The sequence below is a fragment of the Zonotrichia albicollis genome, chromosome 7, assembly GCF_047830755.1.
Source record: "Zonotrichia albicollis isolate bZonAlb1 chromosome 7, bZonAlb1.hap1, whole genome shotgun sequence".
Taxonomy (NCBI): Eukaryota; Metazoa; Chordata; class Aves; order Passeriformes; family Passerellidae; genus Zonotrichia; species Zonotrichia albicollis.
Window position 1 is genome coordinate 4,844,915 of NC_133825.1, and position 17,328 is coordinate 4,862,242.

General features: G+C 38.4%; 1 protein-coding gene across 1 annotated transcript in view; it reads left to right on the forward strand.

Moving 5' to 3' along the window:
- Window positions 1-2,339: 2,339 nt before the first annotated feature.
- LOC141729563 (unconventional myosin-VI-like) overlaps window positions 2,340-17,328 on the forward strand; it is a 41,910-nt gene continuing 26,921 nt past the window's right edge. Inside the window, exons 1-8 of the mRNA XM_074544268.1 lie at window positions 2,340-2,343; window positions 3,288-3,432; window positions 9,168-9,325; window positions 9,877-9,968; window positions 10,432-10,504; window positions 11,357-11,484; window positions 12,533-12,628; window positions 14,075-14,248. Coding sequence (XP_074400369.1) covers window positions 2,340-2,343; window positions 3,288-3,432; window positions 9,168-9,325; window positions 9,877-9,968; window positions 10,432-10,504; window positions 11,357-11,484; window positions 12,533-12,628; window positions 14,075-14,248 — 870 coding nt within the window. The remainder of the gene's footprint in view (window positions 2,344-3,287; window positions 3,433-9,167; window positions 9,326-9,876; window positions 9,969-10,431; window positions 10,505-11,356; window positions 11,485-12,532; window positions 12,629-14,074; window positions 14,249-17,328) is intronic.

Consider the following 17,328-nt stretch of genomic DNA (forward strand, 5'->3'; position numbering starts at 1 on the left):
AGGGGGACTGAAATAAATCCTATTCCTGCCTGCGGACCCCCATCGGCATTTCCCTTAAGGGAAAAAGCCCCGTCTGTTGTTCTTTAGTCCGACTCCTAGTGATTGGAGTCCGGTAATCTGAGTCACTATCATTGTGATTGGTCAGAGTCACTATCATTACTTTGAGGTGGGGGCACCGGTGCATTTGGCACTGGAGGAGGTGGGGGTGGGACATAAGGAGGGGGTACTATTATAATTTCATCTCCTTTTCCCTTCTTCTCCTTTTTCTTATCCAGTTCCTTATTTTCCTCAGTTAGCTTAAAGATGTATACTTCTGGTCTAAACACCCAGATTTTTGCATACTCGCTTTCTTCTGGCGAGATAGGTTCTTTAGAGTTTACCCAAATGTTTAATGTCTGTCTTACCCAATCTTCCGATGATCCGAAAATGGGCCAATATACATTTTTAGAAATTTCCTTCCCGCCCCAAACTTCTACACAATAGTGTATCATTTTAGCCCTGTCTTTGCTTTCAGTTCCTGGGAAGTGTTTCCAGTTACTAAGCAAGTATCCCAGGGGGCTGTCCCTTGAAATGGAGGGAGCTTAACCTGTGCAGGGGGCTTACTCTTCCCCTGTCTCATTCTTCCGGAGTGCCTTCTTACACACACGTATCTTTCACTTCCCCTCTTTCATGGCCCGAGCCCTCGCGGGTCTGCGGGAACCGCACTACTGGAGGGTCCGCAATCGCTTGGAAGATCTGGCTACCAGTCCTCCTCTCATTCACACATCACATCGCCACACTCCGGGATCCCATTCTTCCGGAGTGCCTTCCACACTCCGGGATCCCAACCCCAACCGGACGGATCCCGTTCTTCCGGAGTGCCCCCGCACTCCGGGATCCCATACTTACGCGTCCTGCGTCTTCGTCCGGACCCTGTGCACAGAAGATTAAGGGGTTCACCGGTGTCTCCCTTTTGCTTATGAGTATAATTTAGGTTCATCGGTGGGGGAGGTGGAGGTCGTCCAGAGGGGCCACCTAACTAGGTTAGGTGGGGCGCCCCCCTCTCTGGAACAACTTTTCCAATTCACTCCCCCATCCGAGTCACGGCCCCAATTTGTTATAAATAGACTCAAGAGGAGTGAAATTTCCAGTTTGAATTTATCAATTCAAGGCATACAGCATAAGCAAAAGTTTCAGCGCTGGACGGCAGGGGAGTCTCCGCTCCACCAACTGCCGCACCCTCATCCCCAACGTCCCCCTTTTTAAGTTCTTAGTGCTTCCGGACTGCTGCGTCATTTTGAAGTACTCTGCGCTTGCGTTGATTGTTGCTAGGGGGTCTTCTCTCACCTCCTGGTGGTCGATGATGAAGGTCTTGGTAGTCTTCCTCGGTTGTGTCCTTTGACCTGATTCCATATTTGGTAGAAGAGCTTCGCCCTTTCTCTTATAAAACTTACTTAAGATCTTATGATTACCACGCGATTATGCAGGCAAAAAAAGAATTATGTAAGTTAAATAAATCAAACAGGAACTTAACCACATCCTCTATTTTTGAGGTTTTTTCTGTGTAGCAAGCTAGACAAACACTTAATCACATCTTCTATTTTTAAGGTTTTCTGTGTAACGAACAAGAGGTTTTATCTGTTTCAGTTAGTATTTTGAGAAATGAAAAAAAAAAAGTTACAGCAAAAACATAGGTAAATATAACTTCCTCATTTCAAGATGTTGCTCACAAGGTGAAGCAGTACAAGTGTGCTTGGGACTTAATTGCAGAATGTGCATGAAGGTTGATGAAGGAGATTTAATGATTTGGGAATTGTCCTTATTACCTTACTACTGAAATCAGCCTCTCTAAATTGAGAACTGCTGTCCATATATTCCTGAAGGGCTGATTCCTCTGGGTCTGGATGTACTACAAATGAGTTGCAAGACAGAGTGAAATTTGTTTCTCCTGGTCCTGCTTCAAATATGTATAGCTGTAGGTGCAGTTGTTTGGAAGAAAAGATCAAAGAACATTTTAAAGTGTTCTGAATGATGAATTAAATGAGTGCTAACCTTACAGGTTCACTAGCTCCTGACCCCAAGTACAGAATCAGCACAGTACTGTACAAAACATTCTGTTCAGAAGAGATCTTGGGTGGGCTCCAGTCTCATGTGTCAAATCAGGGCCAGTGCTGAATTTAAATTGGGCAGCTTAGGGTTGGCAGAGAGGTGGGTTGGTTTTCGTTTTTGTTTTCCTCTCTCTACTCTATAGATCAAATGTCAACCTCCCCAGTGTCAGTTCATGCTGTTGCCATCTTCATGAAGATGACAAAAATGAACAGGATTAATGAGAATGAATCTGGGAAGATGCAGGTGTAGAGATGGGTAGTGGCCTCATGTAGCTCAAAGCAGTAAGCTTCCCAGAGAGCTTCCCTGTTTGGGCCTTTTTTGAGCTGTGATGTAGGCATTGAACCAGGTTAAACAGTGAAAGAGGTGAAAATGTGAGTTTGAGGAAGAAATGAATGAGAAGAGTGGGAACCACAGATGGTGAGGAAAGTCAGGGTTTAGAGAACAGAATGTCACCAGAGAACCTATGACCTCTAAAAACTGAAATTCAGACCCATTTTTTCAGGAATAAATTATAGATCTTCTAAAATGTAAAGGCATTTCTGAAATGTAAATGAATGTATTGAACTTCTAAATTCCAAATACCTGTTTTGTTTTTCCCTCACCATGTGTGTCTAGACACAGGATGTGCATTTGAACTGCTGCAGGCAGTCTCTTACCAGAGCGAGACTGGTGAGACCCTCTAGAGTTCTGTTGCTGCTCTACTGCAAGCAACAGCAAACGCATGTAAATAAGTGCTAGATTTTATTAAAGTGGGTGGTGTGCCAGTTGGAGATCTCTGCTGGCCGTGCCCTGGCGCCAAGGCAGGTGCAGAGCAGCAGGACTGCACCTCCCGTTGTTTACCTGGCACATGTACAGAGCCTTATCTGAAAAATCCAAGTGCCAGGAGCCTGCCCTAGCAGCCGCTTCTGCTGCATTGCAAGGGAGCCTGGAGGATTACAGGAATATCTAAGTTCAAAAGTTTTAAGTCACTAGAGTTAGTTTGTAGGGGTTAGCACTTCTCCATTTTGGGGTAGTTCTTCCCTACAAGCAGCCTGGAAAGTGTTCTAGAAATACCGAATTTCACGTGTAGTTTTTGGGCGAGATGTTATTTTTGTGTTTGTTTTGCGGCGGTTCCCTGGGCTCTGTGAGCTGCCTCTAGGCCCCGCACTGCTCTGAGGCGCTGTGCAGGGGCAGCGGCCGCTGACGCTGTGTGTCCGCAGGGGGCTGCACGCCGCGCGCGCGGAGCCAGGCGGCGCTGGAACGCTGCGCGGCCCTGCTGGGCCTGGACGAGGACGACCTGCGCGGGAGCCTCACCTCGCGCGTCATGCTCACCACGGCAGGGGGCGCCAAGGGCACGGTCATCAAGTGAGTGGCGGCGCCGGCGGGAGGGGCGGGGCGGGGAGGGGCCCGCCCGTGAGGGGCCGCCCGTGAGGGGCCGCTTGTGCTGCTGCCCTGCCGGGGGCCGGCTCCGCGCCGCCCCTGGTCACCCACCGGCACAATCGGCCCCAGCTCCGCTTCACCTGCTGCCGGGCGGAACTGAGGTGCGCTCGCACCAAGCGCCCCTAAAGCGCTTCTTTTAATGGCTCACCGAGCACGGGTGCACCCCCTTGGTCGTAAAGAAATCACAGTTGTACACTTACACTAGCTGAAGGCTAGCAGGCTTACAGCACTTTGAATAAGTAACTCCTGTGCTGTATAAAATCTCTCGTGTTAGTGAGTACGCTGTGTGGCCAAAGAAAGTATAGCAGTCAGCCAGTTAAATCCACAGCCTGCACAGCAAATTTGATATGCTAAATAATTTCTCAGATACACTCTATTAAGGAATGTCAATGTGGTGCCTGAAGTCTTTCAGAAGGCGCTTGAATCTTTCTCCTGAGGGCTGCGCAGTGCTCCCGTGAGTGCTGCCCTGTAATAATTAGGGCTGGGATGCTTTAATTAGAGGGCAGGATGGCCCCCCCTTCTTAATGCCTGAGTGATTACTGTCCTTGTGTTTGTCATACGTAATTCTTCTGAAATCAAGTTTTAACTTTAAAAACACCCCTGCAAATGGTAATCCAGAAATTGCTGCTTTTTTGCTGGTTTTGGTAAACACACATTTAATCTTGACTGTAAATAATGTTTCACAAAAACACAGATAGAAAGTGTGGGAGTTTTTTGTTTTTTTTTTTTTTTTCTGAAGCTATTCTCCAGGTAGCCTCCTAGGCACAGAAGCAAGATAATGGTTCCTTTCTGTATGTACATAGAAAAGAATTAGGGGCAAAGAGCCTGTATAAATATGGTACTGGTGATAACATTTCAAAACCATGAAATTTATAACTCTTGCAAAACGGAGTTTTATGAAAATGACAATGCAGTTACCTTTTGTTTATGAAAAACCTCTAGCTTCTACCACAAATTTTCTCTTGCTGAGATTGATCCTAGCATGCAAGCTGTCAGGGAGGCCTGCAACTGAATTGTGTGTTTTAATATTTAGTTTTCTGTGTTGAGTATTTTCTGGAGTTCACATAAAAGACTGAGCTTGGACTAAGCAGTTTTGTGTACATTAAAGTAATTCTCAGCGTTCAGCTGAATGTATCAATCTTTTAATTCGGAAGCTAATAAACATTCACTCCTTGGAAGAATATAGGTGTGCTTTTTATTAATCTATGGAAACAGTGTGATTGTTTTAGTGAATTGGAAATACTTTATTCACATTACACCAAATGTTTAATATATGAAACTCATCATTTTCTGTACTAATGGGGTTTATTTGAGTTCCTTGCATATTTTGTATTTGCAATTTCTTTGGAAATGTATTACAGAAATTATTATTATGGAAAAAATTCTAATTCAGTGCCAAATGGTAAATAATGTTGGGGGAAGTGGGAGAGGGTGATGTATTACTCTACATTCAGTTAAAAGCTCAAGATCTAAACCTCTTAATTGTGTATTCAAAAGTCCATTTCTGGAGAGTAAATTCTTCTCTCCCTGCCCAATGTAAATTCCTCCTCTCTCTCCTCCAGAAGTTACTAGAAATTGGGGACTTTGAGTCGTTGTCATCTTGCTTGTCGTTGTCATATCCAGATGATATGGAGTGTTACAAGTAATTTTTCCCCCTTCATTACAAGCTTAATGTATAGGAAGATGTCAGTCTTGCAGGAAAAAGTGTCTCCAGTGGAAAATATTGACCCAGCTTTTACTATTTGCTCTTTTCCAAGCCGTGTCTAAATTGACAGCAAAATCTTTGATATATTCATCCAGGAGAAGCTTTATCAGTACATTAGAGTAGAAAATTTCTTATTTTACAGTACAGATGGCACTCACAGTAATTCATGGCAATATGAACATTACAGGTTATGAAAGTCAATAACATTTTTTACTTAATTCAAGTTGGGATGCACAATCATTGCTGATCTTTCTCTGTTGACTTACTGCTTACCTGGTTATTCTTCGTCTTCCATTTGCATTTTTAAATTCTTCTCAGCTTACTACCACCCACTTTCCTTTACTGAAATATGTCTTGTGGATTTTTACATTATGAATTTTTTGGAAAATAATCTTGTATGCTAATCTTGTTACAAGATTTTCTGCTTTGTTACTTCAGTATTATTAGAGCCCATTTTTTGAGAATACCCTTAGTTTTACATTCCTTTTAAGTGAAAGTGTTAATTAGAAGCAGAAGGGCTTTGAATGAATTGTATCCATGTCAGATTCAGATGGCACCCCACTGGAAATGCTTTCAGGGAACTGCTGGTTCAGCCTCTGAGAAGGCTAGAAGCTTAATTTTGGCTGTTGTACATGTAACACAGACATAAGGCTTGTCTGTATGTTTTCCTTTTGAGAATGTTTGGTGGGACATTCCAAGCTACCACCTTTATGAGGCAGACCATGTGTTCACTCCTCAAGTGACACTGTCAAGGAATGTTTCTTAATTTTTGTTACGGCTTTGAGTTTACTTTGGATTAAAACTGTAAAGACTTTCTGATCAGTGAATTTATCCTGATACGCCTGTAGTGTTATTTGCACTGTGCAGTTTCAGAAGTCTGCAGACACAAGGAGCTATGTTTTTATGCCAGCAGATCTTACTTTTCCTGTGTTTTATTTTGAGGATGTCAAAAATGAGTTCAGCAGACTTCTTACACCTCTCAATGATTATTGCATTAAGCCTCTTTTGCTAGCATTTTATAAACTTGTGCATCTAAAATCAGACATACTCTAATAAATACACCAATATCATCATCTCACATGGCTTACTGCACGTAAAAGTGGATTGGACTATTTTAGACATTTGTTACATAGACACAATTTTTCTATGGTAGTGTGGTTTAGAAACTACTTGACTGCTATCAGTATTAGAGTTTTGACAAGTACATTGTTTTTTTTGTTCCAGCAACCCAAAGAGCTGCTCATTTCTCTCTCTTTCTTAGGGACCTTTTGTGTGCAAGTAGATCATGTGAGTCCTATTAGGTCACAGTGAATAAATAGCTCAGCTGAAATCACTGTGCTCAGAGTATAACAAAGGCTTTGTTCTGCTGGGCACAGTGGAGCCAACAAGGAGCAGTAGGAGGGTGATGCTAAATGCAATCTCTCTGAATTTTATTAAATAATCATGTGCAGTGAATTGCCTGGGGGACTTGACAGCTGCACTACGTCTATCTGTCTTTGTCTCCCAAAACCCCAAAATAATTACCTTGCTGGATGATGTTTTTGCCATCCATGTGAAGTGTATTTACAGATAGAAATAATGTGTTAGGATTCAAAAATCTGGTGCTTCTCTTAGACTGTAAATGTGCTACTGTGCTTTTCTCTTGCTCAGTTTCTTCTTTTCCAAGAAGTCTTTCACACAGGACTCCATCATCACAAACTAAATTATTTTACAAGGTGAAAAAAATTCACTTGCGTCATTCCAGTTCCTCCAGCTTCTTTTGCAGTACATTTTCTACCAAAATGCATTATTTTTAGTGATGCTACTGAAGTGTCCATTGTAAAAACTTTTTCAAAACTTTTTTGAACTTTGGCTTTTTTCAAATTACAAATATGCTGCTTATATTCTTTAATTATGTGGAATATTTAACTAGGTGGGGTTACTTAATCCAGGCTACTTTATTTATGAACCAGTAACCATATTGGATGACAGTAATTGATGGATATCACTTCACCTGCTGTCTGCCTCAGTTGTTGTCAACCATGGGCAAATTAGACATGTTTTTAATTAATTTGTTCTGGAATATATTTGGGAACTGCATGGAGTTTGCATGGAGAGATTTTGTCCACAGACTAAATCTACCTCATCCATGCTTTCCCCTAGGGCTCAAACTCTAGATCATTGGAAACCTTCCTGAAGAAATTGGCATGAAGACCAACAAGGGTTTTTCTTGCAGCCTTACCAAAGTACTTAGAATTTGGCAATTTTTTTCTCCATTGCATTCAAGTAGCTGATAAATTCAGGAGAGGGAAAGAAGGTAAAATGGAGGAAGGCGAATTTATCTTTTCCTGTTCAGGCAAGAAACAAGAGAAAGAAAGAGATTCATTTGTCTTTGTGCAGACCAAAGAAAGGAGGAGCTGAGGGAAAGCAAGTTCATGAAAAGAAAGCTGCTTGTTCTGAACATCAGTTCTGTGGTGGGGCTCTTGTGTATCTACTGTTTCAGCCATTTTCAGCGTTGTTTAGTGGTTCTGAACTTTCAGTTGTGCAAAATGCTTTGCAGGGTTACATTTTCTTTCCATGCATGTTTGCTGCATACTATGAAATTTAGCAGCAAGGGTTTGTGCAGTCTTTAGAATTGCGCTTAATTAACAGTGGCAGAATTTGCTATTTTGAACACTAGGACCATTTTGTAAATACATGCTTTAGCAGTACAACTATTTGTCATGTTGTTTAAAAAAGTAAGTGAAAAACATAAATGATTTTAATATATTGTATTATGTAATAGGTCTGCAGCTGACAGGAATTAGTATTCTGATCTCTTAAACGTATCAGAACAGAATGCAAAGGTACCTTCCTTCTATTTATAAGCTGAGATTTCTGTCAGTACTCATTACCTTAAGATGATATAGATACTTAGTGGAAGACAAGATTGTGTGTTAAAGCTAATTACTATCAAATGTAATGTAGCTGCAAGTGTCCTTTGGGAATGGAGACTCTGGTTCCATGCCTTACCAGTCACAGTAGAATGTGATCTCCATAAGGAGTATTATCTTTGAAGAAATAAAAAAATAGTAATTATTAGTTAGTTAGTTTAGTGCTTATGAATTCTGGGAAGTGAAGGAAATTGTGCAATATGGATAAGCTGTTGTTGTGGTTTAACTCCAGCTGGCAACTCAGCCCCTTGTAGCCACTCACTCCCTGCCAGTGGAAGGAAAAGGGGAAGGGTAAAAATGAGAAAACATGTTGGTTATTGATAAAGGCAGTTTAAAAGGTAAAGCAAAAGCTACACATGCCAGAAATGCAAAACCAGGAATTCATTCTCTACTTTCTGCTGGAAGGTCAGTGTTCAGCTCCCCAGGACAGCAGGCTTCATCACATGTTGTGGTTACTTAGGAAGACAAAATTTTAAATTCATAGAATCATTCCCCTTTTCCCCTTCTTCCTTCAGCTTTTATTGCTGAACATGATGCTGATGCCATATGATAGGGGATGTCCCTTTGGTCAGTTGGGGTCAGCTGTCCCAGCTGTGTCCCCCTCTCAGCTTCTTGTTCACCCTCAGCCTCCTTGCTAGTGTGATGGGGTGAGGAGCAGAAAAGATGTCAGAGCAAAAACTGAACTTTAGGCTTTATTCTAACATAACAAATCATAAGTAAATAGAAATATTTTTGTAGATGGTGTCGTATATAGTTTAAATATCTTTCTCTGGAAACTGTCAGTAGAGTTTCTAATTATTTAATAAACAATTATGAAAGCATCTTAGTTTCACTTCTACTGATGGTAGCAAAACATTATTGTTTTTTACAGCTAAGATAGCCTAACTTGGCAAGGTTGTTTCCTGCCTTGGCCTAGAGATCGGGGAAGGTTTTTTAGGTCCTAATTTATGGTATTGGACAGCCTGTTTTTAGGTTTAGAGTCTTATCTCAGCATTTCACAGTAAGGAATTCTGAAAGATAAGGTTTGTATCTTGTTTTTTTAGGGTACCCTTGAAAGTGGAACAAGCAAACAATGCTTGCGATGCCTTGGCTAAAACCGTGTACAGTCATCTGTTTGATCATGTAGTGAAAAGGGTAAACCAGTGCTTTCCATTTGAAACTTCTTCTTTCTTCATTGGAGTTCTAGATATAGCTGGTTTTGGTAAGTACACCTAAAATAATTTCTAGATGTCACTTTTTTCCACCAAAGATTCAATAACAAATTCTGTAATGAAGAGTGGGAGGGTTTTTCTTTTTGGTGTTGATGGTTCTTGTAAAGCTTTTGCTTTTTGCTTCTTTGACTCACTAAAATTCAAAACAGGGCATGTTTTGTGATGTGCTCTAGTCCTGCCAAGGTTGTCCAGGGGAACAGCCTTTGGTTTTCAGGTTTTTAGAGTTTTGGTATCTACTGCTAGCCTGCTGTATCATAGATGCATGAGGGTGTATTGGTACAATTTCACTGTCTGGAAGCATCTTGCTTTGGTTTGCTGCCAACTGTCTGTCATTTATCTCAGAAATATTATCTGCTGCAGTAGTTTTAGATGGCTTGTGTACAATGTGGAAATCTGTAAAAGATTTCATTTTGCTGAAAGAAATGACTGTAGATCTGAACACATCTTTAAATATTAGCACTGTGAAGCTTCTCTTATTTACTATTTAATTTAAACTCTTGGAACACTGTTTTATCATAAAAGTTTAACTTCTGTCTTTCAGAGTACTTTGAGCACAACAGTTTTGAACAATTCTGTATAAACTACTGTAATGAAAAACTGCAGCAATTTTTAAATGAAAGAATTCTGAAAGAGGTATGATATATTTAATGTTATATTTGAGGATTTGGTTTTTTAACTATTATATTTGAGGATTTTTTTTTTTTTTTTTTTGCTGAAGGGATACTTTAAATAGAACTACTTTTCATAAGATTACACCTTACGTTTGAATAAAAAAAAAATCAGTTGACATACTGTTTCTATATTATGTGACATCCGGTTGTGTCAGAAAAGAATGTGGATTTTTGAAAACCAGCGATGAGGTATCCAGAGATTGGATAATCCCCAATACCTAATGAAAATATTGAATTGAACAGGCTTATCATTAAGGCATTAAAGTTGGAATACATTAAGCTGTGTAAGGAAATTCTTAAATGTGTGTTGATTCCTGCTATATTTTTAAAAATTGTTTCATATTTATTAGAAAAAATATTTTTTTTCTTGATTTTTTTTTAGAAAAAAAATTAAGAATGGTGTTTTCTCTGTTCAATTATTTTAGGAACAAGAACTTTACCAGAAAGAAGGCCTGGGGGTTAATGAAGTTCGTTATGTAGATAATCAGGACTGTATAGGTATGGACTTTTTGAGTTGTCAAGCTTTTTGTTGCTGTCATGGGGAAAAAACCTTCAAGCAGAGGAGGTGAAATATGCATAGCACTAGTAATTATATGGTTTTATATATATCCTCATTCAATTCACAATCTTAAGAGTTCATAGGCATTTCTGCAGTACAAGAATAGCAGTTTCATCCTTTCCACAGGAAAAGGTTTGTAGTAAAAATTCCTCTTAAAAGAGCAGTTTCATAGAGAATGAAAAAAAATTGCAAAACTGTAAGTTTGTGTCTAATAGTTTCAAGAGCATGAATTTCTGTGTCAGCTTTCAAGGGCTTCGGAATATCTGTGTGAGAGGTCAGGGCAATTCAGTTGTTAAAAGCTGTGAAACCACCACTGTCTGCTAAATGCTGGTCTGCCTTTCCTAAAACAAATTCTACTTCTCACTGAGTCATGTTGTCAAATGGAAATATTAACCTTTTAGTTTTGACATGTGGTAAAATGTGTATGAAAAGCTTAAAAATCTCCCCCAGCAATTGAAGCTAGACCTAGGATCGTACTGTAAGAAGACTTAGGCACTTTTTGGATGACTAATTTCAGCTTGAGATTAAGAGTTAAAATCAAACAATTAGTTCCTGATCTTTTTCTCCCTTGTTCCACAAGCGTAGAACTTCTAGATTTGATGGATATCCTATACATACCTATTAAGATCTACAGAATTGATTTGCTGTGACTTCTTGTATTTTGTTTAATGGCTTTCCATAGGTACTTTTGTAGAGAATCAGATCAGCAGCATTTCGGTGTGTAATTTTCAGTAGTGATACAAGTTGATATATTCAATTTCCATAAATATATGGGGGTTTTTTATTAACAGATTTGATTGAAGCAAAATTAGTAGGTGTACTGGATATTTTGGATGAAGAAAATCGTCTTCCCCAACCAAGTGACCAGCATTTTACTTCAGTTGTGCATCAAAAACAGAAGGACCATTTCAGGCTCTCGGTAGGTTTATTTTTGTAGTCTGTCTTGTTTTAATGAAACAGTTCTTGGAACAGTTGATAGTAACACTTCACTGTAATGAAAATCTTTCATAAGAAATCTCATACCGCCCAGTCTGCACAGTCTGTACCTCTTTGTTAAGGACAAGGTTGGTGATTAGATTTGATGAAAAGTTCACTGAAGACTTCAAGCAATTCTAATATCCTGCTGAAACTAAAGCCATATTCTTGACTTGCATTTGAAGTTTAACATGTAAAACATGAAAGGAAGTAAAAACACATTTTAATTTAGATTGTTTCCTATCAGATGAGCTATTTTGTTGTTCTTTTAAAAAATTTCTTGCTTTGGAGAACGTTTGACTCATGTCTAGTGTCTAGCTAGCACTTCAGAGATGAATATAGGAATCATACTAGGAAAATTTTTTTGTTGCTTATTTTTTAACATACAGCACTATCTGGAAGATTAAGGCAAATTGTTGAAATTTATGTCCATGAATTGTGTTGAAATTTAAAAAAATGCCTAAAAATATGAGTAAAGGAAGCCATCATTTAAAATCCATTTACAAAAATTGTCATCCATTTACCTTGTGCTAAGTTTCCACTTAATCCTGCTTGCCTGAATTGGTGTGAAGTGAAACATTCTGATGGTGTGTGTATGATCAGCTAGTGCTTGCCTGTTAACATATACCATCTAAAGCCATATCTTGAGCTTCAGTCTAATCCTATTCACATAACAAGGTTTTTCATCAGCTGTCAAATTTATGATAAAGAAAGTGTTGATTAAAGGCACAACCAAAATCAACTGGCTGGTATTAGCAATCCTGGTGACATGTATTTTGAATGCAATGTATTTAAGTGTGTGAAGAGTTTGAAATTGGGTTTTTAGAACATCATGGTTTGGACAGGAATGGTAATGATCAGCACAATTGTATTTACAGGAAATATGATTTTAGCATCTAGTGCTCCTGGCAGATCACGATGGTGTTCTAAGAATAAACTTTTTCTTAGTCTCCATTGCAATATTTCTTTGTAATTCAACTCCTTAATTCCAGATTCCAAGAAAGTCTAAATTGGCCGTTCACAGAAATATCCGAGATGATGAAGGCTTCATTATCCGACACTTTGCAGGAGCAGTGTGCTATGAGACGGTAATTTTATCTGTGGAACACTATGTTTATTGTGTTTTGTAGAACATTTATATGTTTTCAGTGCATATAGCTTCAATGACAAAATTTCTTGTGATCAAAAGAGAAGTTCAAACATTGATATGTCTTTGCGAATTGACAAATTTCTTTTAACTTTTCAGGCTACAGCCCATTTTAATGACATGTGTTTTGTGTAAAAGTTTGTTTCAAATCTACAGGTAATGGTGTCAGTATTAAATATATTGATTCACAGCCTACTGCAAATTTTGCATCAAAAGGTGTTTACATCCTGGGGAGAAGAATAAACTGTGATATAAAAGTATTGTTAGTGAAGAGTATTTGGACACATGATTATCCTTGTACACAGTCCCCATCGTACTTTGTGTTTTCCATTTCTACTGGCAATGGACTCATTCATGTAAAAATACAAAATACCTGAAATTGCTACCCTCAAAATACATTCCAGACTCTTGTGCTGTTTTGGCTATTACTTATTGTACAAAAACATTGTAAGACCTGAAGCCGGTATCTAGACCATCAATTTTCAAAAATGAAAGTTTAAGTTAAAATGAAGGTCCATAAGGCTTTGTTGGTCTGTATAACTTCACCATGTATGAAGGATGCTACTTGCATTACTTACTTGGCTGCATACATATTCCTCTCTTGTGTCTTCATGGCCCAAGGAAACTTTGGAGGCCTGTGTTAATCCTTTGATTCTTATCAAAGAAGAATCCCACCCTTTTGTGGGACATCTGGTATTTTCTTCAAAGCAGTCCTGGCATCTTCTGTTCATTAATATCAAAGTCTGTATTAAGTTGCACCAAAAGCTGTTGAGGATTTTTTAAATGGGAAATTGGATACTAATATATTGACCTCTTGACTTTCTCTGTAATATATTGTTCTTCTCAAAGTTAGTGATCCAATTTAAAGAAACCAGATATATAAAGTTTGTAGGAAGTGACAATATGTTTTAATAAATCAAGTGTTCATAAATAGTCATAGTACTTCTAAAATAACCTGTTTTCATTTCATTTTCCAAACTGTGTAGGTTTAAGCATGCACATTAATTCCTATTTCACAATAGATCTTAAGTGATATTACAGGCAGTGAAGAATTAAGCTTCGCAGAACTCCCAAGAGATGATGATGTGCTGAGTGCTGGAACTGGAAGTCCACAAAAAAACAACTGATCTTGTTAAAGGCACCAAACCTTTCTTCGGGTTTCATAATTCCAACAACATCCTTCAAACTTAAGAATGTCTTTTCTCTCTGGCATTAGACTTTTGTGTATCCAGCTAAAAAGTTGTTTGAAATAATATATTAATATTTACCCCATGTGTTCTTGCTAATTTTTAAATATGTAACTATATTTCCTTTAGTTTTCTAATTAGACTGCAGTAACTTGGACAGTAAAACAAATGTGTTTTTATCTCTTGGGTTGTATTTTCAGATGCAATTTGTGGAAAAAAACAATGATGCTTTGCACATGTCTCTTCAATCTCTTATATGTGAATCCAAGGACAAATTTGTTCGACAGTTGTTTGAAGCCAACACTAACAACAACAAGGATCCCAAACAAAAAGCTGGAAAACTCAGTTTCATCAGTGTGGGTAACAAATTCAAGGTAAAATCATAGAGTAAAGAGTCCTATCTTGTACTATATGCCAGTTTTATGTTACTTGAATTAAATAGAACCTAAGGTTGGGAGAACTAGCAGTAATTTGAGATTCAGAAGAAAATTTGGTTAAAGAGATGGTTTCCTTCTGTTGAATTATAAGAAACTGGCATTTTAAGCTACATGCTATGCGTTTCTGTCAAAAGTATCTTCCATAATAGTCCTTACAGAGGTTATACAGGGATTTTTAGGTCAGAATCTTTCAAAGTCACATAGAAGTCTTTATTCAACAGGTTTTGAGATGTAAATTTGGATTCGGTGGACTTTAACATTTTCTAGATGTGACAAAATGTGTTCTTCCATCCTATTGTAATTATACCTTCTAGAAGATGTATTGATTCCCTACAGTTGGCCAAACTCTCAAAATTCAGTACCTAATTTAACCATAGTTTTTCCTTTTCTGAAATATATATATACTTAGTCATGGCTTACAGAGGAAGATATTCATTGTGCTGAATGTTTCCCTTCCCAATACCTGAATCTGATGCTTCTCCTCATTTTCTCCTTTCTTCTGATGTTGCAAAGCTGACCTTCAAACCTTGTCTTCTCCAAATGTTTTCTGCATCCTTTTCTCATTCAGCAGTTTTATTTTAGCTGGACTATTCCAGCTCAGGATGGCTAGAAAGAGAACAATAGGGGAATTAAGAGATGAAAAGCAGGCACATCGTGGGCTGCAGGTAAATTTTTCAGTCTCGTGGATTTACAGTTGGTAGAGCTGCAGCAATTTCAGCAAGAGCTCTTTTCAACACATCTGGGCCAGATCCAATGAAGGATTTATATGCCTTCAAGTCAAGTGCTGAAACAGTTTTGGTATGCTATCTTACCTAGGGCCACCAAAAACCTCCCTCATGTTCCTAGCTAGACTCCTGACACAGTCCCTGGGGAATGCAGGTATCTTAGATAGTCCAAAACACCTGCACATGGAGTGAGACATTGCCAGTACAGAAGAGTGTTTCTGCATTTCTGCTCCATAGCAAGGTTAAGTACTGGATCAGGACTGCAAGATCAATTCCTTCTTGCATAATCACATTTTGTGGCTAGCATTTGGAGCTGTTTTCTAAAAAATTGTTTTCTTCAGCAGGGGCTAAAAACCAGGAAGGATATGCTAGCAGCACACTTGCTTTTTATAGCGATAGTATTCTGCTTCAGGTCTGTACTGTATTGTGTTCTATGGCTATTTTATTTCCTGTAGTGAACACCAAGATATTGGTCAATCTGACAAAGGGTATTCTCATTACACCTTTCTGGAGTTGTTTTGTTAGGTAGCCAGAAATAAAGTGTTTATGGTGCCACGAAGAGCAGAATACAGGGCCTGACTTGTAAGGTAGTGGTTTTGGCATTTAATTGGGAATTGGGCAGGCTGCTCTCTTGAGTTTTGCTCTGATGAGTCTTTTTAACTCCTTCCTATTCTATAGTAGTTGTTGAATTAAAGTGCAGCAATTGGTTTAATATAAAATACATGATCATCAGGTAGTCTGAAAAGTTGCATACAGATAAGCCATGTCCTGAGCAAACCCTGCAGCCATGAGTCTGCTTTAAATCAAGCTAGGATCCACAATTTTTTACAACTGTATTTTAAAAGTGAAATCAACTGTGGGATCTTTTGAGATAGTTTCCTCTTCCTTCCATCTAGATTTTCAGTTTCTCTCGGATTTGGCACCCCACCTTCCGTGGTGCAGTCTTGTGCATTATACCACTGCCCAAGGAGAGGTGAATTAAAAGGGAGGCATTTTTGAAGTGAAGCAGAAATTTTGTGGGGAACTTTTTTGGATTTCCTTCTGTTACTTTGGTACTCCCCTCTCCACCTAGAGCACAACTCATGTTCTTCTTGGATCTGGCCCATCAATCTATAATTCTTTCAATGTTTTCAAGTTCCATGGCATTTTGAATGTATGTGTTACTTCAGTAATTCATGTAGTGTTACCTTCCCAGACACAGCATGTGATGCTGATGAACACTAATAGCCTTGAATATTTCACTTCAGATGACATCAAAATAAGGTCTTTTCTCTTACTACATATTTCATCTCTTTAAGAATAAGAATTCTTTGTGCATTAATTTGTAAGTCAGTCTTCTGAACTACTGAAATTAGAACTTCTTCTAATTATATCAATTATTGATGATGTTGCAGGGACTTCTCTTTATGAAATCCTTCACACATCCCTTCCTTATAACTAATTAAAATTAATTTTCATTAATCAGTTGAGAAAATAATGATTCATTTATCACTGGATCTCTTCAAGATTATCTGAGATGATTTTACCTTTTGCTAATGATGTATTAAATTGTGACAATTCAAAGAGCAGTAGTTTTAGCAATATGTTTTGCTCATATACAGATTTTGTTGAAGAAGTTCACCTGAGAATGTCTCTGGCTTATTTCTTGTCAAATCACAGAGTATAAGGAAGGGGTATTTTTCCTCAAGCAGAAATGTATTCTGTTGATGGAAATTAGTCTGTCTCTTGCAAACTTAAGTGTTTCTGACTTAAGAAAACATAATTATTATGATCAAGTTGAAATATAAACAGTATGTATAAGTGAGAACTGAGCAGGAGGTTATTAGTGTTTGTCATGCTTCTTGTGGCACTCTTTCTAACCACATCCATGTTAAGTTAAAAAAATCCCAAACCAATTTTATCTACCAGAGGGACAACTGGCAGCTGTAGGTGATGCACACTACCCATACAGATCTTGTTTCTTGGATTCAAGGTAATTGAAAGATCTGGCTAAAAAAAATCAGTCAGAAGTCAGATCCTTTGAATTTTGCTTCCAGTGCTGAAAAAGAATATGTTAGGACATACTGAATTTTGTATTGCTGCAGTCTATATACTTAAAGTTTGCTAAAAAACTAGAAAGGCTGGCCCAGCAGTAATTTATATTAAAAAAAAAAAAAACAAAAAACCAAAACCCAGACACACCTCTAAAGTAAAAATATTGCTATTTTTCTGATGTGGTTTTGGAGTATTTAAAGTCCCTACCAACTACTTTCAATACCAACTCTAAATTGTTTTCTCTGGTAGGTTTAAGTC